This window comes from Callionymus lyra, chromosome 19 (genome assembly GCF_982586985.1).
Source record: "Callionymus lyra chromosome 19, fCalLyr1.hap1.1, whole genome shotgun sequence".
NCBI lineage: Eukaryota > Metazoa > Chordata > Actinopteri > Syngnathiformes > Callionymidae > Callionymus > Callionymus lyra.
This window is the reverse complement of record NC_141836.1, coordinates 13,026,766-13,054,734: the sequence shown is the minus strand read 5'-3', so window position 1 is coordinate 13,054,734 and position 27,969 is coordinate 13,026,766. Positions and strand designations below refer to the sequence as shown.

Genomic DNA, 27,969 nt, shown 5'->3' with positions numbered 1-27,969 from the left:
GTTCATTTAGAAATGGCAAACTTAAATCTCATGAATGGAGGCACTGTGGATAAAAGTGTGGATAAAAGCACATTTGACTTTGTGACTGCAGCGTAAAGTATAGATAACAACGATGACCTCACTGGTTGTCCTGCAACCGTTCTGTGACAATGACTCACATTTGAAAGAAACAGGTTTTAACATCTCCTTGCTGGGCTTCAATCTGAGTTCGTCCTCATGACGCCATGTCTTCACGTTGCTGTTCCCTGCACAGCTAGCTTAACAGCTATGGCAACATTACACAAAGTTACACTATTTAAGTCGGTTGCATTACTGTGGTACATCTCCACCAGATTATATGGTTCAAAAACATATTTTCTTTAACACAACTACACACTTGCGTTTAGGAACATTCGTCGGCGTGTTCTGGTGAAAAAAAACTACTGACACGTGTTGTATATTTGGATCTGTTTGTTGATGTCGTTCAGGATGGCTTTCATTTTGTCCTCCAGGCCGTCCAGCTGACGGGCTTTACCCTCCAGCCTCTTCTGATTGTCCTCGTAGTTTTTCTCCAGGTCTGTGGAAGCCACAATAGTGTTCATATGACGGTCACACATCATCTAGCACATCTGTGATTGTAACTTCATGTACCTGCTAGCTTCTGCAGCTTGTCCTGAGCATCTTGAAGCAGCTGTTTAGCCTCATCCCTCAGGCTCTCCGCCTTTTTCTTGGCCTCCTGGACGGCCTTGGCTTTGGTGCCCACTCGTTGCTTCACCTCGTGATATTTATCCGTCAGCTGGCCTTCAAGAATCTAAGAGAGAGCGTGAGTGGATTTGATTTATTTCAACATTTCTTTAACAGCTTCAAAGAACCATCACATTTTAATTCACGTTGTTATCACGTCTTACATCTATTATGTGTGTAATCCTGGTGAAGTACTGGATGAATAGTGTTTATTAAAGTAAGAATATTGTCTTGTGTTTATTTACGTATTTGATGGTTAAGCAGCAGTTCCATTGTTTCCTTCAAAGGTAGTTTGGTACCATTAAGTATTAAACTAGGGGGCGTATGATGATGAGTGTGGACCATTACAGCCTTAAATCTATCATAATTCATCTGCTTATGGTTTAAGATCATCTAAAAAAAACTACCAAATTCTAATTAAAATAAATGTTTTTGTATTTACACAGCTTGACGGTTACTTCAGTCTTACTGGAGCAGGAAGTTTACTGAGATAAAACTCGATCTTCGCTAAACATAAATGTGATTAATCAGGTCAACCATGTACGTTGGGAGAAGGTTTACAGTTGGATTCTTCTCTAAATGTAATATCATGGAAGAAAATCCTCTCATAAGGATGTAGGACTGGCAGCTAGTGAAGAGTTTTAAGGGTCGGAGAAATGTGAGTTCTTCTACTACAGCGGGTCAGAATTCTCGCTGCAGAGTTCAACTTACTTACTTACATAAAACATATGCTAACACAGGGGTTGGGTATGGCATTAAAGACTGTTTAATGCAATATTAGATTAAATGTAAGACCAACTCGATGATAAACTAAAATTTAAAATAAAAAACAACACGTAAATTACAAAAGATTAGGGACAATTTTACCCAAGTGCTTATTTTAACCTAAAACCTCATTCACTGGTCATTAAAAAAGTAACTTTCCAGCAAAAAAGTTTGCTAAAATATCTAATTTATTTAAAATATATAAATTACCAACATGTCCCTTATACTAGGACATTCACGTATTTATCATGTGTTCACATTTTTTATATTTTTGAAAATATGATTTAAGCCTTTTTACCTTTATTAAAAAATAATTTAAACCTTCTTTTTAAAAATCCATGGAAACCCTCAAACAAAATGTAACTTTTTTGTTGAAATGAGATTCACATAAAACATTTTTCATGTCCAGGTTTAAAATAAATCGCGTGTGTTGCTTCACACGTACCTGTTTGGCTTCAGTTGCTTTGTCTCGAGCCATGGTCGCCGTTTCTTCAGCTCTTGCTGCGGCCATGCTGTTGTTCGCACGCTTCGTCTTCAGCGCAGTGACTTCACGGCCCAGTCTGTCCAAGCGGTTCATGGCATCGTCCAGGTCTGTTTCACCCTTTGACGTCTCCGACTCAATCTGAGAGCAGCAAGTAAGTCACTTGATTTCATTTGTACCACAGAGGGACGAGTAAAATCCATTAAAAAAATAATCATTTTATCTTTAACTCACTTTAATTCAAAACCTTTTATTTATATTTGAAATATAAATAAATACGCATTTGTAAATTACTGAGAGTGTAACTTAATAAAAGTACTTCAAGGTTACCTGTGCGATGCGGTTCTCAGTTTCACCGATATCTCCTCTGGCTCTGGCTATAGCCTTCTCTGCTGACGTCTGCGCAGTTTTCGCATCAACCAGAGCTTTTTTCACCGTCTCTGCAGTGGTCTTCACTCCCTCGGCGTGATGCCTTCAAGACAGTCGACGTCTGTCAGCGAATATACTTTCAAATAATCTTAAATAAGTGTGTCTGGTGTCTGCTCACCTGGCTCTCTTCGCGTCCAGCAGCAGCTGCTCGGCCCGGCGCACGTCATCCTGCGTCTTGGCCAAGATGGTGTCCACGTTTGAAAGACTCCGCACGCGTTCTTTGATTTCATCGGCCAGATGTTTGATCTGAAGCGGCGAGGCCGGGATGGAGAGCTCCAGCACGCGGTTGGCCACGGCCTCGATGCTGTCGGGGTCGGCGCCTTCCTCTGGTGAGACAAAAAAAATTCAGTTTTGGATTTTAAATAAATGTTAAAAACAACAACTCACGAGTGAGGAATTCTCTGATTTGTTTGATAAGGTCTCTCAGGTCGTTGTTGGAGCGTTCCACTTTGTTTTTGCTGGCTCTGGCTCTATCCAGGGCAGCTTTAGCTTTGCTCTTCGCCTCTTCAGCTTTGCTCTTCGCCTCGGCGACCTGAATTAAAATACAACTTTTATAGTTTTTATATAAATATGTATTTTTATTCAGCTGATTCTACCTTCGTGAACAGTCCCTCCACCTCTCCCATCGCCTTGTTCAGCTCTTTCTCGGCATGCTTGGCTCTCTCCAGAGCGTTGTCAGCGGCTGCGACGGCACCGTTACAGTTCAGGCCTCCGCAGTGACGGTTCCCCTCGTCGTCTCGGCAACCGGCGCCTCCGCAAGGGCTCTCCCCGCAAGGAGCATCGCCCTGGGTTCCACAGACCTGTGAGGTTCAGAAGACATTTATGAAGATGTTGTTCATTATTAATACATGTTGTTGCCGATCAAAACACTTTTTAATGAAACTTGAATCTTCTACTTTCTGAAGACATACACTTATATGTAAGTATATCAGTGACATCAAAATATTGGATAGTTAATCCAATATGTGTTTCAAGTATTTTTTATTAATAATTAAGATTATTTGGAGTTCAAGTTCAAACATTTTTTTTTAATTCAATTATAAAAAATCAAGTTAAAGTTTTCAATATACAAATTATTTATTTCAATTATTATATTTAAAAGGAATGAAATGCTTAAAAAATACAATATTTCAATAAAACACGTTTTAAAAGGTTAAACATTTGAAATATTAAATTCAACCGCTTAATATTCTGATGGCACTAATTTACTTAAATGGATATTGTTAAACCCTCAGGTCATCTCAGGGTCAAGGTGACCTGAGGGCCTGAAAACAAATGTGTTCGTTGTATCCCTTGTCTTCCATAAATACATATGCAGTGGTGGAGGTCGTTCACCTTGACCCAGAGACAACACAAGGGATACCAGAAGCACATGAGATAACACATAGGGTTAACTTCTTATTCATGGAATTTTGAGAGATGGATTTTTATGTTCCAATTTAAACTAGCAGCTCTTATGCCTATTAATCTGATAATATTTACTTGTATGAATGTTTTTAACCTTTTGTTTTAAGCATTATTTACTTATTTTGTACATTTAATTTCTCAACAAGGTCTGCATTTTTTTAGCTTTTACTAAATGCAAGCCTCCCCTTATCATGCTCCCAGAGCATTTATTGACACCATTAATCCAATGTTTTAATAAGTTTGAATGGCCAGGAGTGTGTGAGTCCCACCTTCTCGTTGATCTTCCTCAGGTCCAGACCCTGCACTTTGGTGCCGAGCTCTCCCAGCGAGCGTTTGTTGGCAGCATTTTTGCGGTTGAAATCGTCCTTTTTGGCAGAGATGAGGCGTTCGGTGCGGCGGCGGGTGTCGGCGGAATGACTGACGGTGCTCGGCTGATTTGTTGTCGATTCATTGGCACGACGCTCTGCATCATGGGATGTGTTGTAAGAGGTTCTGATGCTGTCGTACGCACCTGGAGGAACATTGTGTTACAGGTGGTTTTCGAACTGGTTGAAGGTACAGGATTCATTATTTTATATACTCGTTACCTAGGAAGTTCGAGTTTTTTAGGATATCCAGCTGTCGATGGAGCTGCTCGGATGTGAGGTTCAGTTCTTTGGCTTCTCTCTCGAGCGCACTGAGGTCTTTGCTGGCATCAGAGTTGCTGTCCTGGACAATGGTGAGGTCTCCCTCCAGATGGTTCAGCGTGTCAGTGGTCTCACCAATCTGACTCCTATGACACAAGTCGCTCAAGCTCATACCACACACTTTATAAAAAAGTAAAAACATTTTTTATTTTTACCGTAAATCTTCAATGAGCTCCATCAGTGAACCAATGGCTGCAGCCGTTGCATTGCGTGCATTGACTATATCCCGAGCAAGCGCCAGTTTCTCCTCAAGCTCTTTGAAGGCTTTCTCGTAGGGTCCGATGAGTCCGGTGCTCTGGATCTCGTTGGCACGAGACGCCAGTGTCTTGGTACGCACCGCCAAGTCCTAAAGACGAGTCACAGTACGTCACATGACGAGTCTGAGGTTTAGTCTTTACACGACTACACACCTGAACTATACGATCCCAGTCCCCGAAACACTGGTGACAAGGCAGACAGTTGGGGAACTGGCCGGAGAAGCCTCTGGCACACTGGTCACAGCGGACCCCCGACACCCCTTGCTGGCAGACGCAGTGACCCGTCTGGCGGTTGCACTGAGACGTCTCAATGCCACGCCAGTCACAGTCGCAAGCTGAATGAGTAAAAACCATAGAATTTAGTTTATTGTGGAATAAGCAGTTTCTGAAACCCTATCAGGAATATTTAGAGGAAGCTGGGATGGGAAAATACCTCATTTATGTCTTACTGGTGTACGTGGTTTTGTACCAGGGCAGGGTCTAGACAGGCATGTATGAGGGGGCAGCCACAAATCTTGAGGGGGCATTGTGCTGTTACTTACTTACTTACATGTAAGTTTGAGGGGGCACAACATTTATTTGAGGGGGCCAGGCCCTCTCTTGCCCCTGCCTAGACCCGGCCCTGTTTTGTACGTACAATTCACTATATTCAAACAAGTGAACATCTTCTTTGAAAAATAAGAAGTAAATCTATGTATATTTAGTGGTGTGTATTGAAAAGAATCTGGCAATATGACGCGTATCGCAATACACGGAGAACGATAGGATATATTGTGATACTGTAGTAACAAGGATATATTTGTTTGAGTACTTGACTCTGGTGTTACAGAATTTACAGACCACATGACTCTTGATGAAGTCGTAACTGCCTTCATTTTAAACCAAAATGTGTCCAAACATCAGCTTTAAAAAGATGCTGGGGCGATTGTATCCTCTTGTCCTCAGTAATCGCTGGGGTATCACAGGATTTCTTTGCCCCCTCAGCTGTGAATGACTGCTGCCATCATGCGGCCGGAATTTGAATAGCAGCACAAAAACGTAAAACATTTGCACGTTTTAAAAATAAAAGAGATTTTTAAATGTAATGATTTTGTTTCAAATGAAATTATTGAAATAAAAACCATTAAATAACTATGATCAGGATGAAATATGATTTGACGGCTAAAATAAAATAAATAATTGAAATAATAAATATAATTATTTTAAACGATACAGCGATGTTTTTGAATATAAATACAGTATTGTGGTCAAATATATCACGATATTGAACTGTAACAATATTTTCTTACACTCCTTGCATGGACATATTTTCTATTGATTTGTTAAAAAGTTATCATTGCTGTTAAAATGAAATAAATATAAAACATGGAATAAGATGTTGCTCAATCATAAGATCGAAGAACAAAAAGCGAAGCACACCTCGGCACTGGATCCTGGGGTCCCCCCAGTAGTTCTCCTGGCAGTCCGTACACGTCTGTCCTCCAAATCCATCCCGACATTGACACTTGCCAGTGAACTAAACAACAGGCGCGATCATGAATGATCCAACATTTCAGCTAAAACCTGTTGAACTAGTTTTCTACCTCATTGCAAGTCGATGAAAAAGAGTTGTTGGGGTCACAGCCGCAGGTCTGACACCCCCTTCCAACCGCCAGATTCCAGTGGTTGGGGGCGCAGTGGTCGCAGGTCAGTCCGATGACATTGGGTAGACACTGACACTGGCCGGTGCTGCGCTGGCAAACACAGTCTTCTCGCTCCATACACTGGCTCTGTTCAGTGCCCAGGAAGTTACACACACACTCTGTGTGGTGGAAAAAAAATGAGGGGTGAGAAAAACATTTTTTACATTTTCAACTACACCTCTTGACTCACTCCTGCAGTTCCTCCTGGAAGCGTCTCCGAAGTAACCGCTCTTGCAGGTCCCGCAGCTCGGACCTTCGCTGTTGTAGAGGCACTTCCTGCACGCGCCAGAGTGTCGGTCACACGAGTCCACGTCGGACATGTCAATGTTGTTGTGGCACTGGCAGGGTTGACAGTGTCCTCCCGGCTGAGACGGATTGCCGAAGTAACCCGGCGCACATTCCTCACAGCGAACACCTTTAGCGGTAAACAAAACGTGTGTTAATCGCAGAGTCAAGGATGTTAAAAAACACATTTAAAATGGCAAATAACCTGATTATTATGATAAGTTGACAGCATAAAGCGCACATGCAGGGCAGAGCTGTCTCAAATAAATCGTCCAATGGCTTTACACAGATGACTTTGTCCTTTGCTACAGAGTGAAAAACTTTTTGGCTCCCTCTAGTGTCAGAACAGTGCAACTTCAATTCCCGTTGTAACACAACAAGGAAATCTGATTACACGAGATAAATTACAAAACTTTTTCAAGCAGTTTCTCTTCTAGGTAAGTTGAAAAAGTCTCCTAGTACTTCACATGGAAAACGTGACACTCTCAGACTCTCTGAGTGGGTCATCCAAAGTTAAGTAGCGAAGAGCATTGTGAACAAAAAGAATGTTACTTAGTGCTGCTTTAATAGACCTGACTCATTTTCAAAAATCCTTCAACATGTTGAACAGTTTGATATGTCAGCAGATCCCATGAGAATGAGCCAGGTCTTTTACGGTGATGTCAAACTGCACAGGTGAGAGAAAAGTGTGTGCTCTCACAGTAGAAGAAAAACTCACACGGCCGAGAAAAGGGTGGAAAAAAAAGAGAGCTAAACCACTTTAACTCACACTTGAAAATGGTTGACCTGGACTGTTTAATCAACCCTGTGTCAGGGACACACATGACAAGTAAAAAAAACAATGCTTGTATATTTGTCAGGCTTTAACAGTGACAGGACAGTACAGAAAAAATGTTACCTGTGTAACCCTGGTTACAATTGCAGATGATTTGTTTGTTTCGGTTGTCTTGGTAACAGGATGCTGCAAAATGGCGTCCACTGTTGGGGCCTTCCGGACACGGGCATGGACGGCAATAACCACCAGATGCAGGGCCCAAAAGTGGGTTGCCAAAGTAACCGTTGGAACACCTACAGGAAACACAAGGGATTGTGAAAATATTTTCATTTTATTTGTCTAAATTCAAAGAATTTGAAACCTTTTCAGTCAGAAACATAACATGGCCGGTCAGGAAATTTAAAAGATGGTGTTTGAGGTATATATGGAATCATAGAATTTTCTTTTCACATCATTTGAGGGAAAACTTGTCTCAAGTCACTGTGATTTCTACAATATAACATCTTTACATCGTGATTAAATAGCTTATCCAGAGCTATATGAAGATGGATCCTCTAGATCAGTGGTTCTTAACCTTGTTGGAGGTACCGAACCCCACCGGTTTCATATGCGCATTCACCGAACCCCTCTTTAGTGAAAAATAAAATATGATTTTTAAATTCAAGACATAGATATGTGTATGATATGTTTCTGTATTCCCCGTCTAAAGTGTTCCTTTAGTTTTGCTGGTGCGAGACTAGAGTTGCTCAACTTGTCGTTGCAAATCATGCAGATAGTACGCTCACTCCCATCACATTCCGTATACATGTGAATCTATCTTGTACATATTTGTCCGACCACTTTCTTCTTTTGCCCAACATAGTTAGTATGGATTAAAATATTAACAAAGAAATCACACAACGTACTACCACGACAGTTGCACGTTGACTACTGAGCACTACATTCACCGCAGCACGGATTGGCCAAACAGTGTAGCATGATCAACAGTGTAGCATGGTGTGTCCGAACCTCCGTGGCGGAGGCTCTGCCGAACCCCTGAGACCGACTCACCGAACCCCTAGGTTTGATCGAACCCAGGTTAAGAACCACTGCTCTAGATAAAGAATACAGATTTAAGTGCTGATCGATATCAGAAAAAACTGTTGTCATTAATCAACAGAGATTTCTATCCAGTAACCAAAAAAAGATGTCACACCATAATCACCTGTCACACTTGTCACCTCCAGTGTTGTCCCTGCAGTTGACACAAGCTCCTGTTCTCTGATCGCACTCGTCCGCGTGTCCGTTGCAGATGCAGGTCCTACAGTTGGGGAAGCCCCAGTGGCCAGACTGACACCTGTCGCACTGTTGACCGAACGCTCCCGGGCGGCACTGACAGTGACCCGTGAACTTGTCACACAGACGACTCACAGAACCTTCGACGCTGCATCCGCAGGCTGTGAAATAAAATAACAAGGTGAAAGATGTGCACACTAGAGGGCGCCAATCATCAGAAAACAAGTTGTATTAAAGGATTGTAGATGGAGATAAACGTGTCAAACAGATAAGAGGAGCAATGGTTATGGAAGTATATCAGTGTCATCAGAATATTAAATGGTTTTATTAACATTTCCAATGATAGCCTTTTTTCATTTAAATGTCGAGAGAATATAAATATTTTCAAAATGAATGAATCATTTTGTATTACACATAGAGTTTGATATTAAAATATATTTTTTAAATCCAATATTTTTTAAACAAAGATATAAAAATATTGGCATAATAGTTTTTTAATTATTGGAATTAGAATAGAAAACAGAAATGTGATTATTATCAGTTTTATCTCGACCTTTAAAGTATATACTATTGAATATTGTTTTGATTGTTTAAGCGCTTTGTGACCCTGGTCTGGAAAAGCGCTATATAAATAAAAATTACTTACCTAATTCAATTATATAAAAAAAGATACATTCAATTTTTCATAGTATAAACTTGAATTAAATTCTTCACAAATATTTTACTTAAAAAAGTAAATGAATAACATTTCAATATTGTTAATGCACTTATATACTTCCATAATAAATAAAAACTGGATCTTACAAAAACATCCCGATGGTCCAAAACCATAGGTCCCAGGAGCACACTGGTCGCAGCGTAACCCGATAATGTTTGACCTGCACCGGCACTGACCCCCACGTTCATCACAGACAGAGCTGACGGAGCCCTGGGGGTCACAGTGGCAAGCTGGAAGAGAAATAATGTTAACGTTATTCATTTTCCATTCCTTGATCGACGAAGCAGGCAAAAAAACCTACGTAAAGCCCCGTTGTTGACGATCGACGACATGCTGGTCAAGAGTTTGGCGCAAGTGTCGGTCATGTGTGGGCGGTTGACGCTCTTGGCCCGGTCGTGGCAGCGGTAGCGCTCGTACGTCTGCTTCCTTGTGTTGGAGGTCACATCCCCTGCATTGAACATCTCCAAGGAAGTGTGTCGGGGCATTAAGGCGATCTGGAGAGAAAGAGGTTCATAAAGAACTGCAGATACGAATCATTAAAGATGAATAAACACTTACAGAGTCCACAAGAAGAATAGCATTGGCTCCTCCGTTGAGGATGCTGTTGACATCCTGGTAGCGTTTGAACTCGAAGCGAAGAGTGTAGCTCACACCCATCTCCAGACACACAGGGTGAGGCGGAACGTAATACCTGCAGACATCGTCATGAGTGTTCATGTATAACAGTGTCTGTGTTTCAATCACAAACCTGGCTCCAGCTGGTAAAGCAATGGTAAGTCTATCGTCGTCTGGGATGGTGTTTCCACAAGGGCTGCTTGTAGGAATCGGACCAGGACGGATCACAGTGATCCGGACGTCCTCCCAGTCCCGGGCCATCTAGAGGCAGATCATGTTTGTAGAAATATGACTATATTAAACCTGGTTTATTACTTCCGGGGCAGGACAATATACATCATAAAGTATTCAGTAAAGGTATATTCAAATCATAATTACACACATTAACGTTCAGGATAAATACTTTAATTATAATTGTATTGATTTTGTTTAATGATTTGATGTTGACAGTGACACTCTAATGTAAGTACTAGTCTTCTACTGGACTAGATTATTCCAAAAGTAAAGTTGCAGGTTAAATTGTGGTTCAGGAAAAAACTTTCCTCTAGCTAAAATTTGATCCCTTTGAGTAAGAGGAGATGGTTTTGTTGCATTTTGTTAAAATACTTTGTAAAAAAATATCTGAAACTAAATAGTTTGAGATGTTGAACAAGTTTTAAAATGAACTTAAGAGTTGATACAGAAACAAATTGAGCAAAAAATGCCACAGAAAACCCGTTAAGTGATACATTACCTTTAGCTTTAATTAAACTAACTGATATTTTAATTTATAAATCCATTTCTTTGGCCACAATGTAAAAAATGCTTACAGTAAATCGGGTTCAAAATAATTGGTAATCCTGTGGAGATTTAGGTCGGAGGGTCTTTTAAGTTCAAAAGCAATAGAAACACAGACCTGGGACTCATAGCGGATAAGAAGGTCATACTCCATGGAGTAAGGAATGTTGGTAATTAGGACGTCCAGTGTGCCACCCTCAGGCACCCGAGCAAAGCCGGTACCGGTCCATGTGGCAGGCCTGCCTGCCTGGTGTTCCCGGATCTCCAGTGTACAGCCCTGAGCAGATATGAATGTTTACTGTTTACTTCTAAACATGTTTCTCTATGAGTATTACGGAGACTCGCTTACCTGACCCATCTTGGCAAACTCCGCCTCATAGAGGTAGTGATCCAGAGCCATGAAGAAGTATCCAGACTCCACCTGAGTACACTGGCGTCCAGTCATGTGAGCACGACAGCGACATTGACCAGACTCCATTGAGCATCTATGAAAAACAGCATAAATTGATGATCCTTTTATATTTATTAGTGATGGTTTGATGAAGCTTAATGAAGCGGCGTCATGTTGTATAAAGGTCAGTAGGTGGCGCCTTCAGCTTAAAAATGATGTGATGTTTCATTAGAACAGATGTTCAAAACAAAGTAAAATAGTGAAGAGACCGCCATCTAGTGGACTGTGAAAATAATGAAACTGCTTCATGAACCTTCATCAGACTATCTCTATATTTTTTAATTTAATTTTAAAATACTGAGAGAAACATTAGTGTTGATCACTCACAGGTTGTTCATAGCTCCACCAATATCGCACTCACATCCTCTGCATCCGTTCAAATCATGGCTCAAGGCCCAGTGTTCGGCCTGGAGACAAACAAAATCATTAAAGCATAAAGCTGTTGCAAGTAATAATATTTATCCAACAGTAAACTATTAGCTTGGAAACAATTTAGCCATATCCAAAAACTCCTGATCTACATTCATGAAGCCTGAAGTTCCTCGAGTTAAATTTAGGCTCATCTTAGGACCGCTCTCACATTCCTGCCTTTACTATTTCTGGCCGAGAACGTTAGGGCAAGAGGGTGAGTTGCAACAGGAAACTCACCTAAGATGGAAAACCAACATGGATTATAAAACCACACAAAGGTGGGAAGTTTAAGTAACAACCGGAAAATAGTAACTCACCAGACACTGGTCACAGCTGCGTCCAGTGACCAGGCGTTTGCAGAAGCAGTCTCCACTGATGGGATCACACTGAGAGCTGCCGGACACTGTTCCTCTGTGATCACAGCGACATGCTGGCGGGACACAAAAGCCACAATGGCAATACAAGTAAATATCATAATTTATTCTCTTTAATATGCTTGGAAATCATATTTTATTTTCCTATAATACTTAAATGTTATCAGAAACATATATAATAGTTATTTTAGAATCAGAAACTTATATTGTAAACACAAGAATGTTTTGTGGTGTCTTTACAAAATAAAATAATGAAATAATATGAAAGAAATAAACAAAACAACAGACATTACCATAAATTGCCATATAAATAATTACTAATGGATTAAAACAAAATAAAATACATGACATTTATGGTTTATAATTCAATAAAATGTCTGTAAAATACTAAAATGTAATTTTTATTTACGTTTGCTCATTTTTGTGTTGCAACTAGACTTTCGGACACTAGATGGCTGCAGTCATAACGTCCTCTTTAGCTAAGGGAACAAGGAAATGCTGAAGGATCCCGACAATGGCTGAGGACAAGAGGATATGTTCTCCTGATGTTACGTGGATTTAATCTGTGCACTCCGGTTTCCTCGCATAGTCCAAAAACATACAGAGGTTGACTGGAAACTGGATGAAATTGTTGTATGTATGAAGCCAGCCCCCCTCCCGATACCCCCAAAATGGAATAAGCGGTAGAAAATGGATGGATGGTGAGCATGATAATACAAAATGCAGTTTTAGACAGAAGTTTTGTGAAAATAGAAAGTTTTGGGGTTTAAAAATGGGAGAACATTTCAAAAGTTGTACTTTTATATTCAGTGTAGTAATAAATATTGTCCACTTGAGGGCGACAACACACGATACACACCTGTATTAAAACGCTCAATGAATGCGAAGCGTTACATTGATCTGTGCCGCGACTCACCTTGGCAGCCTTGAGAATTGTCGGCACTCAAGCCAAAATAGCCCGTCTTGCATTTGTCGCAGCGAAGTCCCTCCACATTGACCTTGCAGCGGCACTGGCCGCCCACCGTACCAAAGGAGGGGTCGGTAAGACTGTCACACATGCCGCCGTTCTGGGAACCATCCGGGTCACAGTCACAGGCTGTGGCGTAAAATAAATAATATAGTTAAACATTAGAGGAAAATGGAGCCAACTTGTACATACCAATGCAGACTTCGGGGTCTCTGATGTCCTTGAATGGGTCTTTATAGTAAAACGGCATACATGATTGACAGTTGTGTCCCATCGTGTTGTGCTGGCACTCCTCACACACGCCTCCGCTGACATTTCCCGTCGACTGGAAAACCGCCATGTCGAAGTGGCAGGTGTTGGCGTGGCCATTGCAGTTACATTCTGTTTTAAAAAAAGTTGGTTTGGTCACCAGTGCTCTGTGATGGACTCGCACTGTCCTCTGAACTCACTCTTGCAAGCGTTGCTGTTGCGTCCCTCGGCCGGTTTCCACGGAAGATCGTTGTAGAAGGCGTCGCAGCGCTCGCAGTTCAAACCCATGGTGTTGTGGTTACAAACACACCTGCCGTGCACCTGAGTAGAGACGGATGTTAGAAACTTCAATCCTGAGATTTAGGCACGACTGAAGACTCACCATTCCTTCGATGTCACCCCTGATGCCGTCGATCGGGGCACACTCGGAGGCGTGCCCGTAGCAAAAGCAGTTCCCGCGGACCACCAGCTCGTATATGGCGTAGTAGTACTTCTCTTTGATTTCAGGTCGTGGATCCAGCAGGTTATCGCCCAGTGTGTGGAGTTTTGTGAAGTTTACTCTTAAATTTGTGATTTTGAGTTGATCTGTGAGAAAAAACATCAACAGGTTTAGACTTTTATTTATAGTTGCAGATGAACATAAAATATTAGACATAAGTAGAGGTGTAAGAAAATATCAATACACATACAATACAGTATTTATATTATTATTAATCATAGTTCATAGTTCATACTGTGTATAAAATACAATAATTTGATTCTTTTTTACAATTAATATTTACTACATTTATTGTTTTTTGTGTTGCAATTAAACTACTGGCCGATAGATTTACCCCTGCAGCTAAAATAACAAAAAAATCAGGCAGGATCCCAGCGAAAACTGAGGACGAGAGGATACAGTCGACTCCAACAGCTTTTAAAGCGGATGTTTGGACAAATTTTGGTTTAAAAAACAAATGAAAGCAGTTAAGACTTTGTCAAGTCATGTGGTCTGTAAATTCTGCAACACCAGAGTAAAGTAATACTACAAATATATCCTTTTTCCTACTGTATCACAATAACTTGCAATATATTGTATTGTTGTCCCTGTATACATATCGTATCGCCAGATTCTTTCCAATACACACCCCTAGACCTGAGCCTACAATTATAGATATTTTAAGTATTTCAAACAAGTATTTGGATTAAGTAGGATGTAAAAGCTCTGGTATAAACCCGAGATGTGTTCTGCAACAGTTGAAATCCTCCAAGGGAGGAAAACCTTTTCTTGCAAAAGCGAGCCCTCCCTATCTGCAGTAACTGAATTCCTGTGTGACAGACAGGAGCTAATCCCTGCTGCTCCTCCACACTGAGCAACTCTGTTTCTCCTTCTGCTGTAACAAAAAACTGAAGGAAAGTCCGGCATCCCAGCCAGCAGCTGTCATCAAGCCAAAGACGAAAAAAGGGGACTCTGATCCTGATCAAAGTCAATTTTCATCTCTCTTTTTGGCAAAAATACATAAGAAAAATATGACTTGTTATTAAACAGTGTATTTAGACGAAAACAAAGAATGAAAACTTATTATTTTGCTTTTTTTTTCCACTTTTTATTTATATTTGTTTGAATGTAATGTGATTTTTAAAAGGTATCAAAGCAATAATCATCAATAACGATGGAATCCTGTTGTGTAAGTGAATAAAAACTTGTCCATGTTGACGCTCTTGGTAACAGAAAACAATAGCGCTGCTAGAAATCGGGGTTTCCTTTCTCGGAAAGGCTCTCATGTCCTGCCAGTTCAAACACGATGGCCAGGACAATGTGCTGCGAGGAGGAGCGGCTGAGAAGCAGCTGCTTTTCACATCACTCCATGTCTTCACAACAAGCTCAGGAGTCGAGATGTTACTCACACGTGTATGGACGGCTGGATTAAAGAGCTAATGCGGCCAGACTGCCTCAGCTTAGCATTGAGAGGATATTCAACATTAATGTAGTAACTAAAATATCGGTGCTTACATCAGGCTCATGTTTCCCTTTGAGCCACAAATTAGAGTAAAGCTTTTAATCCTCAACAATTGTCTGCACACAGAGAACATCAAGCATGACTTGTCATTTAATTCAGAAAGAAAAAAAAAGTTCATCTGGAGAAGGACGGATGGTTAAAGATTTACTTTGGATGGTCGGGCTGTATGGATCCTCGATTCTGATGGAAGGCTCCAGCACTTTGTAGATGACCTGCGCCGCGACATGTGAGCGTGTTAGACTCGTGCTTGTTCACGTGACAGAAAGTTGAGATTAAGGAAATTTGTGCCAGTACGTAACATGATCCATTCATTACAAGGAAATGTGCAATTATTTGCACACACTGATCACATCTGACATCAAATACAAACTCTTACGGCTCTATTGTCTCTCCATCCAAGTTGGTCTCAGTTCAAACTAGGTCTGGTTCTACTTGAATTTTCTGCCTGTCAAAAGGAAGTTTTTCACTGGGGCTCATTGTGATTTACTAGGACACAGTTTTTCCTCTTGACTAATACTGTATTATTTAAACTGTAATATGTCGTTATATAACTCTATAATGATATATACATTTGATAGAATTTTAATGAATAGTATCAAATTAAAACAATTTAAAATGTTATTCTATTTTGCACATACACATCTAGTAAATACATCTCACACTAAGGAGTTTGGTGTGCACGTTTTAAAAGATAAACATTTTGACATTATATCATTTTTCTTTTTAAATCTGTGTAAAATAAAATAATATATAATAATATTTTGGCAGCCATGAAATCAAACAAACTCTATAGTCATTAAACAAATTATTTCATTTTTTTTGTTAATTTGATGTGTGACACAAATAAAGGTTCATTTGTTTGTACAAATGTAATGATAACAAGAAAAACATATCATAATAGTTTAATTTAAGAGAGAATTTAAGACCTTTTTTTTTTTAATTATCACTTAAGCTTTTACAGCAAAAGCTATGACGTTGTACTGGCAAATAAATATTAAAAAAATGTGGAGAAAACATGGCCTGTGTACTATTGCTACCTCCTTTAAGGAAGTTAATGAGTATTGATACTTTGTAAATACCTTTTGGTTTGTATCAGAATGTAATCAGAAAACAAGATAACACACATAGCTTGCCATGCTGCCATCACTGGGACAATATAAATATCTGAATCCGCATGGATGATATAAATAAAGCCACCACACACTTCAATACCATGTTTATATATAAAGTAACATCTCACCTCTCCTTCAGTGGACGGCTCAATATCAGAGTACCGTGACTCACAGATGATGTCGTTGATGTCTCGTAGAGGTCCCTGGGACACGTCAGGGAAGTTTGTGGCGCAGTCGTGGGAGAAGTAGCGATAGATGTTCCAGGTTCGACCATGATCTGCAGATCGCTCGATCAGCATAGCCGCCGGGCGAAAGGTCTGCAAGGATGTCACAGATGTTTTTAGCTCGGGGGGGGAGAGGGGCTTTACTGAAAGGTTGTCGACAAGATGTTGCGCCTCAAACCTTGAAGGTCATAACCAGATGTGTGAAGTGAAACTCTGCCTCCAGATCCAGCTGGAGAAACACGTCAGACTTTCCTAGAAAACACATAAATATTGATCTTTTTTAATAAACTTAGAGCGGATCGATGACAGCTAATCACAGCGAACAAAGTTGCTTTTCACTGGGTTCTCTTTCGCTACTGGCAATAACGAAAGGAAAAGTGTTTCAATCCTCAGGGTAAAGTAAAAGCCCACACACTTCCTGCTACTGTGCAAAGAACCCACTTCAGTACTTCAAGTGCTCTCTCCCTGCAGCTCACTGTGTAATCCATTAAAAGAAACAACTTGTTTCCTTCAGACTTAAAAAGAAAGTCCTCGCACAAGTTTTACATCCTGAATTAAAGTGACCTTTAACTTCATTTCAGTTATTATGAGTGTAAAGGGATAAAGTATTAGTAGAATATCCATATTTACAAAATTATATTTAGTTTATTGTTGATAAACATGGCCTAAGTCTAAGCTTTTAACGACTTATTCCTCACGTCATGACCTACTAGGGAATACTGGGATTCTTATTATAGAATCAGAACATGCTGCTCTGTAGTTAATACAGAAAAGCTGCACATAAAAAAGTCATTTTTCACCACAGAACAATCATCAACTGTCTTTCCATGTAGGAAATGCAACAGTGATGTCATGGAGAATCTGCCCTAAATAGAAATAACTGGCTTTTTGCTTCGTGCTCTTTTTTTTTTTTCTTCTACCGTTCTATTCTGGCACTTGCGTTGCTATCGGGCAGCGGAGCTCCATTCCAGTGACATGGCTCACACACAGCTGCAAACAGGCCGGAGCCCAACTGTCGTCTCTCACAAACAGAAGCTTTTCTATTTCAAATTTCCACATCCACCCTGAGCTGATGCAGTTTACAGAGACTTGTGAATCATGGTAAAGTGCACTATATTACACTGTCATTGCCAAACTAAGATACACCCTGGAATATAGATTAATCATTTGATTTACTATCCTTTCATCTTCCTACGGGTTAGTCATTTCTGTGATAAAAGCTTAAAAACATTTAATTAAGATTCTTAAGTCAGTGTAGTTTCCTCACCATTTTCTGACTGCCACCAAGACTTCTTCCGAAACGGTTTGAACGTGGTTATTACGTTCTCCATCCTGTGGTTGATGGTGTTGTAGACGGGGTCGTAAGGGCGCCTCGAGTCACAGTCGAAACACTTCTTCTCATCCTGCATACGGACAAAAGACGGATGATCGATTCGGTTGAAGGTGAATCCAGACGTTTTGATTCTCTCATGATGGTTCGTAACACGGTCTGACCTGCAAATGGCTGACGATGCAGTACGGCTCTTTCTTCCTCATGCCACAAGTGGACGAAGCCTTCAGGTGCTTCTCACGTCCCACCAGCAGGTTTCCTGTCGCCGGGTAACAGCTTCCCTGCGCGCAACCGTGGCTGAAGTTCGGCTCCTGGCCTGAAGCAGCTGCCAACGCTGCCAACCAAACAAAAAAATTTTAAGAAAATTAAACCAAAAATAAATTAAAATCAGATTTACTAAGATTCCTGCTATTGCATTCTAGCCTATGGCTGATTTACTAAGACAACCATGACTCCTCAAAAACAGGAGCACATGTTTGGAGATAAATCCTCTTTTTTGAAAGAATGTAAGAATGAACTCTGCTGTCAAAAAATATCTTTAAACAAGGATGTCTTGTTTACAAGATAATTGGTGTATTCAGGTGTGTAACTTATATCATATTTAAATACATGTGTATAATTACTTGTTTCTACTAAGAAATACAATTTTTGTGTCCACAACTGGTGGAACAATGAAATCCAACGAAATATGGCGATGACTGAGGACAAGAGGATACAGTCGACTCCTGTTTGGTTTCAAAACAATTGAAAGAGTCAATTGGAAAAACACTTTTTCGAGTTTTAAGAGTCAAGAGTCATGTGGTCTGTAATATCTGCAACACACCAGAGTCAAGTACTCGACAATACTACAATATGCTACAGTATATATTGCACTATAACATATCGTTGCCCTTGTATCGTATCGCCAGACTATTATGCACCTCGACCTTTAGAGCTTATTTAATACAGGTATCTATGCGTAAAGTATGCATACGCCCAAATATATAAGTGTGCTTTTGGAAAACATTACTCAATCGTACCCCTAGTTCCTCTCGTTTACAATGATACATCTATTTTTATATTGGAAACCAGGAGTTCTGTTGCGTGAACAGCTAGTTGGAGGGCAATTATCTCAGGTCAACAGACATTGGATTCCTCCAAAGCTAAACCTTTCAAGGGGCCCTAGCTACAGACTAAATCTGGAGCAGCTTGGTGAAGGAGAGTTTGACCTAAACTATGAATGAGCAATATATACATGGCTATATCATTATTTCTGTCCCAGACAGATGGAACATAAATCAAAGATAAGTAAATCTGCGTGGATAAAAGCACAACTTACTAACTTATGGCGGGATAATGTTACAGAGCACTGGAGCCGTGGTGTGACCCAATAGTCGTGCTATGTGCACCCCTAAAATAAACGATCTACACTTTCATGACAAACGGAAGCAGGCGTCATCGTACATTCTCCCTGAAGCCTTTCAGACCTGAAGTGTGTTTTGCTGCTGGGGCACTGGAATGAAATGAATGGAGACTCAGGGGTCTGGCTGTCAACGTATGGTATGTCCACAGCAGGTGTTTATAATCCTCCCACTATTATCGGCTCGTTTTCAGACAGAAAGAAATTATAGTGAAATCTCAACCGTAACTACATTTAGATGTAAGGCTCTCTTTTTCCAAATGACTGGGAATTATTGGATCAAATAAGAACCAAACAACCCTGTGTTTGTATTACTTAAAATATCCACAATAATACATCTGAAGAAAAGATATATTGAAATATTTTAAAACAGTAAGTTCAATATTAAACATCGCTTTTTCTAATCATGGTGAGTTTTCTATAGACTATATAAACTTAAGATTGAATTACTTTATTTTTGAAGGGTTTTTATTCTCTCAGACAGTGAGAGTTTCACGGTCCTCAATCACAAACAGTCGCCTGCATGATGAGTGAGATTGTTGGGAACTATTTAAAGAGGGACTTCACATGACCCTGACACAAATGCACCCACAAACACCCAGGAAGAGTCTTTTTTCTAGAGATAGGAGAACAGACGTGTGTGTGCGAGTGTCTGCTTTGTGTTTATGTGTGAATTCTCTATAACTAAAATGCAGAATAAACTTAAAAATAGGTTCACTATACTGGAAGATTTCCATCATGGGGGAACTTAATAAAGCATTAAATTCAATATTTGTGACTTCAAACATCAAATAAAGCATTTAAAAAGTCTATTTAAAAACAATATATTGTGGAACTAGCCTGAGGGAAACTTTCTCCAGTATTTTAAATGTATAGTTTTTAATTCTAAACTTAAACATTAGGTCAGAAAGGTCAGGAATGCAGGAGCTGACACTAAACACCTGCCAGACACTGTCTGATAACCCAAAAAAAACTGACTCTCACGCAAATGTCTATCTCTCAGAGTGTGTGTGTGAGAAAGAGAAGGTAGTGCTGAGGCCTGAAGCAGATGTCTTGATATGTAATTGAATCGCCAGGGCGCTGTCTTCTTTTATCGCTTCTTCAAATTCTTCCAGGAGATTACAGGAAGACATGGATCATGAATCCATATCAGCATTCAGGCTACTTTTCTATCAACAAAGGCTAGAAAACTGAAGAAAGATTCAAACATTGTTTCCTTCACACAGGAAGAACTGAATCTTTTGACCCAAGTCAAAAGGATTCGAAGGGAAAAAAGACCCACAAATGTAGCTATTTCAGATCTTATGCCCCATATCCATAAAAGGAAAGACAAGAGGCATGTGCACTGACAGCTGAGGGATCATCTTGAGCGCCAGTGAGGAGCTCACAAAGAATCACGGCCCGGTCGTCGACCCAGGTCATTACCTGCCACTACATCGGGATAAGAAGTCGATAACAGGTTTATTATGAAGCCGCTTTGAGCTGAGTAAACAGTGAAAGATCCAAACTATTCCAAGATAAAATGACAAATCTATGTAATGTCTTGACATCATGAGGTAACGCTGTAATAATAAGACATAATCACTGACAGATGTGTGATGTCATAGCACGAAGCTGTTAGTTTTACCTTTTCTGTTTGTACAAAAAAATCATTTTTAGGTTTAAATCAGGTCTTGCCAAATAGAACACTATGTTTGATCGTCAAACAGCAAATTATCTTTTCTTTTTTTTTAGGAAGTGGCATCAACTTGAGACAATCTATTAAGTCAACCTAAGATCTGGATGGTTTGCTCACAGGTTCGGGAGTGTAAACAACACAGCAGCCAAAAACAAACAACAAACAGGACATAGGTCCCAAATAACAGGGTAGTGTCCGGAATAAGCACACATGTGGTTCACAAGCTACTTCAAACCCATCCAAAGATAAGTCAACATCACTCAGGCTGGTCAGCAACCAAATAGCTGAGCATCTACTTTTTCTTTTTGTTATATTCTCCTTCTTAGTATCCCCCAGCTGTTCCTCCCTTTGGCTGAAACTCCATTCTTTGACCAATGTTTTACCTCCTAAATAACTAGCCGTGTAAGAATAGTAACCAATATATTCATATTCAAAAGAACATTTTATTTACAATTATCATACAAAGGTTAACAGCGTTTGTTTATTTTTCTGTTGCAATTAAATGTAAATTCGTCATAACGTCCTCCGCAGCTAAAGGGTAAATGAAATCCCGCAAGATCCTGGCGATCACTGAGGACGAGAGGATACAGTCAACTCCGGCAGCTTTTGAGGATGATGTTTCACATATTTTGGGACAGTTTTTATATTAATTTATTTTGTATGAATTCTAAAGGGACAAAAAAAATCTTTAATAAAATGTAAAAAAAAAGAAAAGAAAAATAAATTACAATAAAAAAAAGCATTACTATGTTATAACTAAATTGAGTAATATTTTATTCTTTAAACATTTTTTTTTATTTTTTATGATATAATAGCACTAACAAAATTATAAAAAAAACATTATCTATAACAATAAAAGAAGACAATGAAAAGAGGAGAAATCAAGTTTAAAAAAAAAGACCATGATCAAGTAATATGTAGAGAGTAATAAATTGTTAGATATAGCCAGTATTATCATAACCTCTTGTGGGCCACATGTATTAGATGAACCAAGTGGAACAGTCACTTTCAGTGTCCCCTAAAATTATTCTGAAAATGATGCAAGTGTATCAAAATATATGTTCTCGAATCATACTTAAATGTTGATTATATATCGAATCAAAATGTCTCGTAAGCTTAACATATTGTGTTAAATCGCGAGATCAATGTATCACTATAGCCCGATAAATAATGATAGCTTCATTAACTTAATTTCTTAAGTCTATCAAGGAATGCTCCATGGCAGAATGTAAAAAATAAGACCCCCGTTATAATCAATTGTTGCTGATGAACCCTGGCATCAATTGAACCAGAATAGAGGAAAGAGAAGACACTGGAAAGTAATGGTTTATCAGGCTGAGAAAGTCACAAGGTGTCAACAAACTGCATCTAATAATCAGTCATTAATAAATGTATATCTGGGATATTTGACAGTAAACAGCCCACCAGCTGCTTCCTCTCGCCCGGGCAGAAAGTCAGACGACAGCCGGGGCGAGACGTCCTCCCTGTGTCAAGGCTTGTTAAACGATCACGATTGTGATGGGCAGCATCTGGACCCGGCCCGGCTCACTCCCACTCAGCGACACACAGCTGACCCGTGTCAAAACCTCAAAACTCTGGAGAAACTAAAAATACCGCCAGAGATATATATCCTTTTTTTTTTACTTTTTTTCGCTGACTGGGCAACCGTTAAAATAATAACTTGCCGTGGCCGACAATTACCGTGATCGTATCAGGTCTGGAGGCAGCATCTGACCACACACCCGGTCACTGTGCCACTCCTTAGTTAAGGGCACATGTGGTCCACAGATGTGGTTCACCAATAAGTCGATAATCCCCCCAAAAAAGTAACTGACATTTATGGAGTTTAAACTCTCAAAATGTAGGATTTTAGCAAGTTGTCTAAACTTAACACCTATTCCGAGTGGAATCATCATTTTTAACGTAGCTACATTTTAATTCAACATATTTTTAACACTCAATAAGTGAATGAAGGACAGTCTTTATGAATCGACAGAACTTTCTGTCTGTTCAAGTGTGTGTGAGAGAGAAAGGTCAAGCAGATTATCATCTATCAAGAGAGTCATTATAATCGTATCCTTCCTCATTTTTCTTCCTCCCTCTTGTTTTTGCTCGTCTCCAGTTTCCTTCCTTCCACGCTGACGTCGGACGCGACTTGTAATTGCAGCTTGTGTGTGATTAGATAATGAGAGGAGCGGGGGAGTGACTTTAACAAGCCGCTCGACTGAGGCTGTTATTAGGGCAGACACCTGGCTGCTCGCAATAAAAAAACGCCCGATTAACGTATCAAAGTGTCTCGGAGGATGAGAGGAACACGCTCGGAGAGTACGATGAACTTGAGGAACACTTGCTTACCTGTCTGACAAACATGTGTAATTTCACGTGATGGCTTTTAACTATTTTGTCAGAATATTTTTAAACTGTCATTAAATTAAGTAAGTAATAGTTATTTGTAAAGCGCCTTACAGATTTAAAAATACCTACAAATAACTCCAATAAAAAACTCTAAAAAGACACCCAGAGGGAGAGGAAGATCGTTCCAAAGCTTAGGAGCAACAGCATTGAAGGATTTCTCTCCTCTGGTTCCTGAAGTGTGTTCAGGAACAATCAGTAGATTCTGATCCACAGACCTCAGAGCCCAAGCTGGGGTGTAAGGCTGGATCAGATCACTGATGTAAGGAGGACCATGAATAGTTCTGAGAGTAATAACCAGAATTTTAAAGTTGATCCTGAAAGAAACTGGCAGCCATTCAAGAGTTTTAAGGATCGGGAAAATGTGAGTTCTTCTACTAGAGCAGGTCAGATTAATAAAGTGGATTTTGGACTTGTTTTTGGTAATAAGCTGTTAATTGTTGATAATTACTACCTTTTTTTTTAGATTAAGCGCTATATAAGTATAACATTAAATTGAATTTAGGATTACAAATTAAACAATGCATTTAGGTTTTAATGTCAGCTAATAAGTTTGAAAAGCTAAAATAAATTATCACATGCAGGGACATTGGCTTTAATGAAGTTTAGAAAAAAAGTTTATTTAGTTGATAGATGGATGGTGTTGGAATTATAACAATGTTGTGCAATAATCATATGAGTTGTGTTGTATTAAACTACTTAAAAATATTTGTCCTATGCCTTTTGACAAAACTAAAGCTAAACAATAGACTAAGAATAATCCCCTTTGCATTTTCCCCAGGTATTAATAAAGTCAGATCTAATCTAAAATTCAATATACATTTACAACATTTAATAGTACAAGAAAAATGCAGTATCATGGAAGTTGAATTTGAAGATTTGATCTGTACCAAGTACATATTTATGTGTTTTACTTCTAACATCCTCATTAAGTACATGTTGGCTAAAAATGCTTTTCTTTCCGTCCTGGTGTTTGTTGGTGTAAGACGTCTGTGTTTTTATTGAGATCATCATTAATTTGTGTTTAACTTCAACACCACTTCATCCTCCCCCTTCATTCTTCCTCCTCCTTCATAATCTCCACCCACTCGTTTTCACCGACAGGACAGGGAAACTTAACTCACGGCCTTTTATGTACCAACCTTTTTCCGCCGGCTCCACACCCCTTCCCCCTGTGCTCAAGTCTTTCTCTCTCTCTCTTTGTCTTCGTCCCAATTCTATTCCGGACTCTTTTTTTTTTCCTTCTATAGTTTAGCAGACTGTTCCTCTCTCTCTCTCTCTCTCTCTCTCTTTCCCCCCTCGCTCTTTCCTTTGCTGGTGGTTTGCAAGGCTTTACGGAACCATTGTTCTGATATCTGCACATTTCCGGAAGGCTGGCACTTACAAAAGTCCTGGGAACTCATTCAGGCGCTCCCACCGGCTAAAACCAACCCTCACCTGCTCACACACGAGCACGTACCACTCACACATGAACACACAACTTGGAAAACGATAACTTCAGCAAACCTACACCACACAGAAAAAACAGCGAGAACCATTACTAACTTGTCAGTTTCTTCCTATCTTTCTGGAACATAATACATAATTAAACATGAAACGCTGAGTAGACCTGATCATGGTTATTGAGCAAACAATGTCAGGACCTTTGAAAGTGTGCTTCAACAATCACTCCTGGCAGAAGAAGAGCAGCAGCGAGGAAAGTGACAAGGACGAGAGTGACAGCCACATCCTTTGTCTCCCGGTTCATCCACTGAGCAGAACGTCTACACACACCAATTAACAGTCTATGACCTCAGGGAATATAGACACGACCCTTGACCTTGCACCTTGTCTGGAGTAGGGGCTGGCATTGGAAGAGACGCCTTTACTTCTGTCTACAGGGTTTATAGACGTGAGGTCACACGTGCAGGAAATTGTAAACAAAAATGATTTAAAACATATTTTAATTATTGTGTAAATAAGTTATTATTATTTGCTAAGTTTCACAGACAGTGAAGCACATCTCTAGACAAATTCACCAAAAGTACCCATTGTTTGTGAACAATATATTTATAATTTTACATTAATTTATCTTAAATAATATTATGTTCAAGTACAAATGGATATAAATGCTATAGCTATCCTTTTTTTTTTTTTTCAGATCCCAATGATAGCAGCAAGATTCAATCTTGTGTCCAAACACTAACAATAGAAATATTAATCATATTAATTCATGTTATTACAAAGATTGTAGGTTAATTATCAGTAAAAAAAAAAAGGATATACATATTACATTTATAAAAAGAAAAATATAGATTATAATCTCAACACCAAATCAAACTGATTCAACAAAAACATGCTCTTCTATAAATGTAAACAATACATTTCTTTGCCTAACTGTTCTAAAATACTATTAAAATATAAAATAATAGTATTTGTTGTATCTTACACTATTTGTGCAGTTCCTCAATTATCCAGGTCGCTTAAGTTTTTTTTTAATTAAATAATTCGGAAGGTTTTAATCACAATATTCTTTTTTTTATATGGTATCAGCTGCCTATAAAAGTATTTTTGGGTCATTTATCAGGGAGTTTTTTTTTAAATAACACAATACCAATTAATAAAACAAGTTGTCCTACTTATACTCTAAATGACCACCAAGAAATAAATCAACACGATACACTGAAAAGAGCTAGAATTCCCGAGGGTCTGCCTCTATTTGCGGATTCAGCTGGACTCTTTAAGAGACCCGTAAAGCGAGCGGCACCACCCACAGAGACAGCGCTCTGACCCCTCGACACCCGGAGGGCACCGAGGCTTCCAAAAAAGAAACACCGGCCACCCTATCTCTTCTAAACACTCACTTACAGGCAGTCGACAGGAATACTCTTTTAAAAAAGGTCCTGAATACGCTTCTGCCGATGTATTAAAGCGAAATAAATGTGAAACCCAGTGATTTTTTATTAGAAAAGGTCAACATGGATGTTGTATTTCCTGAAAGAAGTGGGTGAACAGGTAAAAGTAAATAGTATTTTTGATTAAATAAATAAATAATAGTGTAATATAACAAATGTTTTAGATAGTTTAAAGCTACAAGTTAATATAATAGTTAAGTTTCATGTACCATAAGTGTTTATTCTTTGTCTAAAATTGGATTTCAAAAAGAAAAAGGAGTTTAAAGCTAAATGCTAGCTAGTACCTGACCCGACAGGTAAAAGTAAATAGTATTTTTGATTAAATAAAAAAATAATAGTTGAATATAACAAATGTTTTAGATAGTTTAAAGCGACAAGTTAATATAATAGTTAAGTTTCATGTACCGTAAATGTTTATTATTTGTCTTAAATTGGATTTAAAAATGAGGAAGGTTAAAGCTAAATGCTAGCTAGTACCTGACCCGACAGGTAAAAGTAAATAGTATTTTTGATTAAATAAATAAATAATAGTGGAATATAACAACATGTTTTAGATAGTTTAAAGCTACAAGTTAATGTAATAGTTAAGTTTCATGTACCGTAAATGTTTATTATTTGTCTAAAATTAGATTTCAAAAAGAAAAAGGAGTTTAAAGCTAAATGCTAGCTAGTACCTGACCCGACAGGTAAAAGTAAATAGTATTTTTGATTAAATAAATAAATAATAGTGGAATATAACAAATGTTTTAGATAGTTTAAAGCTACAAGTTAATGTAATAGTTAAGTTTCATGTACCGTAAATGTTTATTATTTGTCTAAAATTGGATTTAAAAATGAGGAAGTTTAAAGCTAAATGCTAGCTAGTACCTGACCCGACAGGTGATTTCCCGCCACTCGTCTCCAAAGATGCTTTACGCAAAACGGTTGTTTTTGTTTTGTTTTGTTTTGTTTTTAATAAAACTGGTGAGACATGATAAATGTGCTCACATGACTCGTCTCTAACCACAAGCCAGTGACCTGGAGACAATGTTTCTTAAAGATATTTGAAGCAGAAAAAACCTGTTTGGACTTCAAAGCGTAAAAAATGAGGACCATGAACTCACCACAGAGCAGGAGAAACAGCCGCATCTCGAGGAACAGCAGGGAAACCTGTGAACGCAACACAGACACATTCAGATGGAAAATATCTTGAATTAAATCCGAGATAAATCTCTTTGCATCTACAATAACACGTTGAAAAAAAGGGGGTTTTCACAGGGGTGTTTTTGTCAAAACATTACACGCGAATATTAAAGAAAATCCCCCCTAACTTCAATAAAATCTTATTTTTAAGTCAAAATGTAGGAAGAAAAGCGGTACAAACCAGAGGTTGTTGTTCGGATGTTTGGCTCCGTGAGCGTGTGTTCTCTCTGCCCGGGTCCACTTGCTGCTGCTGCGGGAGGTGAGCCGGACACAAGTCACTCTCGGGTGAAAAGTTCTCCGGCGATGCGGCGAGGGTAAACCCCGAAGTGGATTATTGGAGCGGAATGAAAAAAAGTAAAGGGGGGGCAGATGGAAAATAGGGGGCGCAACCCGGACAGCTGATGGGATTTT

The 27,969-nt window shown here is 39.2% G+C and overlaps 1 protein-coding gene across 2 annotated transcripts; it reads right to left on the bottom strand.

Moving 5' to 3' along the window:
• Nucleotides 1-5: 5 nt before the first annotated feature.
• lamb2 (laminin, beta 2 (laminin S)) lies at nt 6-27,837 on the bottom strand. 2 transcript variants are annotated; one of them, XM_087781132.1, is made up of 36 exons: nt 27,740-27,837; nt 27,480-27,525; nt 18,158-18,327; nt 17,931-18,066; nt 16,842-16,915; nt 16,568-16,756; nt 15,476-15,539; nt 13,710-13,912; nt 13,528-13,648; nt 13,271-13,459; nt 13,028-13,207; nt 12,055-12,167; nt 11,654-11,733; nt 11,225-11,360; nt 10,994-11,152; nt 10,232-10,359; nt 10,042-10,174; nt 9,785-9,977; nt 9,570-9,713; nt 8,695-8,926; nt 7,614-7,783; nt 7,485-7,520; nt 6,621-6,845; nt 6,332-6,549; nt 6,168-6,264; nt 4,902-5,083; nt 4,647-4,837; nt 4,393-4,577; nt 4,075-4,316; nt 2,995-3,198; nt 2,786-2,930; nt 2,517-2,724; nt 2,300-2,441; nt 1,934-2,110; nt 631-790; nt 6-556 (listed from the first exon to the last, which is right to left on the bottom strand). In XM_087781132.1, exons 2-36 carry the CDS (start codon nt 27,502-27,504, stop codon nt 420-422), a joined length of 5,388 nt encoding a protein of 1,795 aa, XP_087637258.1. In that variant the 5' UTR covers nt 27,505-27,525; nt 27,740-27,837; the 3' UTR covers nt 6-419. The 2 variants fall into 2 exon arrangements, with proteins under 2 accessions (XP_087637258.1, XP_087637257.1); XM_087781131.1 differs by lacking the exon at nt 7,485-7,520.
• Nucleotides 27,838-27,969: the final 132 nt, after the last annotated feature.